The sequence below is a fragment of the Nicotiana attenuata genome, unplaced genomic scaffold (genome assembly GCF_001879085.1).
Source record: "Nicotiana attenuata strain UT unplaced genomic scaffold, NIATTr2, whole genome shotgun sequence".
Taxonomy (NCBI): domain Eukaryota; kingdom Viridiplantae; phylum Streptophyta; class Magnoliopsida; order Solanales; family Solanaceae; genus Nicotiana; species Nicotiana attenuata.
Genome location: NW_017670557.1, coordinates 361421 through 364182, shown reverse-complemented (window position 1 = coordinate 364182; position 2762 = coordinate 361421). Strand labels below are relative to the sequence as shown.

Genomic DNA, 2762 nt, shown 5'->3' with positions numbered 1-2762 from the left:
ATAGTCAATAAAAGAATCTGTTAAGGTTTAAAAATTCTAAGCTTTGAAGAAGTTTACATAGGATGAGAGACAGTAGTAGACGTAGAGGCAGAGGAATGATGAGTAGACAACAAGGTGGAAGAGGGTAATTCAGGAGTAGTGGATTTCAAAAAGGAATCCTTAGACAAATTTGCATTTGTCTTATTTCTTTTTTTTTTTTTTTGAAATGCAAAATAGTGTTCTTGAATATTTCCCAAAAGAAATAAAAGAAGAATCTAGTGTACTCTACATATCCCATCCACAATAATAATTTAAGGCAATTGAACCTCAGATGGAACAACAAACTACAAAGGATATGAAGTGGGTAAACCTGTTTGCGGGGAATAGGCTGGCAGCTCGGGGTATGAGCTTATCATACATTCCTCCGGTGATAAAGGAGGGTGAGAAAATTACGCAGCTAAATCAAGCAGAATTGGAGAAGGGAACAGCAAAGTGGAAGCAGGCAGCGATCTTATATGTGATGGGTGCAACACCATCCATAGGAGCACTGGAGCGATACATAGCAGTAAAATGGAATTTTACTGCTAAACCGAAGATCTATTTGCATAATGATGGATATTTTCTTTTGAAATTTAATACCCTAGAAGTCAGAGATGAAGTCCTATATTCAGTCCCCCATACAATAAATAACAAGCCGATTATAATTAAACCATGGAAAGCAAACTTTAATTTTGATGAGGAGGTCTTAAGAATGGTACCATTATGGGTGCAGTTCCCAGAGTTGCCTCTAAACTGTTGGGAATTGGAAACACTTAGCAGGATTAGTAGTGTACTGAGAAATCAAGTTTATGCTGATGAGTGCACGAGTAGGGTAGAAAGGATCTCTTTTGCCAGGGTCCTAGTCGAGATAGATGTGACTGTCCCTCTACCACGGATGATAAAAGTCCAGGGTCCAACTGGAAGAAATTTTGAACAAGAAGTTTGGTATGATTGGGTGCTAGATTATTGTGAGGTTTGCCTTCAAGTGGGTCATGGCTGCAATAATTCTTATGAAAGCCAAATCCCCGAGCAGAAGCAGAAGCATAAAGAAAAGCCTGTGAAGAAGGTGATACCAAAGAATCAAGTAATGGAATGGAAAGCTAAACAAGGGACTGGCCTTGTCGTACATACATGAAAAGGATGGTGAGCTAAAGGATACTACCAACAGTGACTGTATTGGGAAAAAACTGAATTTAAATATTGAATGTGACGTGTCATGACACGTGGACCGGTCAAATAGTCAAAACGTGGTAATCAGTTAGAAGACACGAGCAACAACAGCCGCGGGAGAGAAGATACTTAAAGGCACGAACTATTATTGAAATGACACGAGACTCGTACCTGTTCGAGTCATTTAAAGTTCGAAGATCAGAAGAAATTGGAGACATGAATCTGATAGCGAAAAAGAGTCCAAATTCAGCATTAAATGCCAAATACGTTAGAGAATTTGTATTTAATATGAATGATTGAGTAACGTTTCCTTCAATATCATTTATTGCTCGTAATTGCCTCATTAAAGCAAAGGCATTACACTTTCTCTTAAAAATTAATTATAAAAAGAGGAAGTCACAACATCTGTAGGATACGAAAAACACTACTGGAATATACTTTGTTTTATTTGCTTTCTGATTATATCATTCAAAATTTCTTTCTTATACACTTTTCCGATTATCAGTAACCCGAGTTCTTCTAAATTCAAACTTTGACCTAAAATCTAATTTTTGGTTAAACAAATTGGTTCCGTTACCGGGAATCTGATAATCAAGCATATCTCAATCTAATTTTCTTGATTGCATCAATCATGTCAAACAACAATGACAACACTCAAGGAAACCCAGAAATTCAGACAATCCAACAACTTCAGGGAGATTCCCCACAAGGTTCTCCACGAGGCTCCCCACGACGGTCCCGTGAAGGCACTCCTGATGGATCTTACACAGATGGTCAGGCTCAATTCGAAAATGTTGAAACCATGAATGAGGCTCTGCAAAAACTTATTGCCTCTCAAGTCAATAACGCTCTTCAAGCTTTTGTTCGCCAATTACCTGCTGTCCCACCCACGTCTGCTCCAAACAACAACACTTTGGAGAATCCTCGTTCAGGATTGGTTAATTCAGGCAGCGGTACCCCTAGTGAAACACAAGAGAGAGACCCAGGTAATCCAGTTAACTCTGATTTACAAAATCTAGTACTAACCTTGCAGAAACAGCTTAAGGAGCAAAATGAACGCATAGAGCAAATACCTGGAGTACCGCCCGTGATCAAGGGAGTGGATATAGATAAATATTCCCAACAACCATGGAAGCCAAGTGCTGCTCCCCTCCCAATTCCAAAGAAGTTTAAGATGCCTGATATTCCAAAGTATGATGGTACATCAGACCCACGAGATCATGTTACTGCATTCACAAAAGGTGTCAAGGGCAATGATTTGACTAAGCAAGAAATTGAGTCGGTCTTGGTCAAAAAATTCGGTGAAACACTTACTAAAGGAGCCTTAACATGGGATTCTCTTTTACCTAAAATTTCTATAAATTCGTTTGCTGAGCTTGTAGATTTATTTATCAAAGCACACTCGGGAGCTCAAAAAGTTGAAAAACGAATGGAAGATATCTTCAAAATCAAGCAAGGAGACTCAGAGTTGCTTAGAGAGTTCGTAGATAGGTTCTACGGAACGGAAGTAGTACGCGTCGTCGACCGACGTACCGTACGTAGTAATTAGGTTAGGTCGACTAGTACCGTTTCGT

The 2762-nt window shown here is 39.1% G+C and overlaps 1 protein-coding gene across 1 annotated transcript; it reads left to right on the top strand.

The window, feature by feature from the left end:
- The first annotated feature begins 310 nt into the window (after positions 1 to 310).
- LOC109240928 lies at positions 311 to 1153 on the top strand. Its single transcript, XM_019407618.1, has one exon. The coding sequence runs from the start codon at positions 311 to 313 to the stop codon at positions 1151 to 1153; it is 843 nt and encodes a 280-aa protein (XP_019263163.1).
- Positions 1154 to 2762: the final 1609 nt, after the last annotated feature.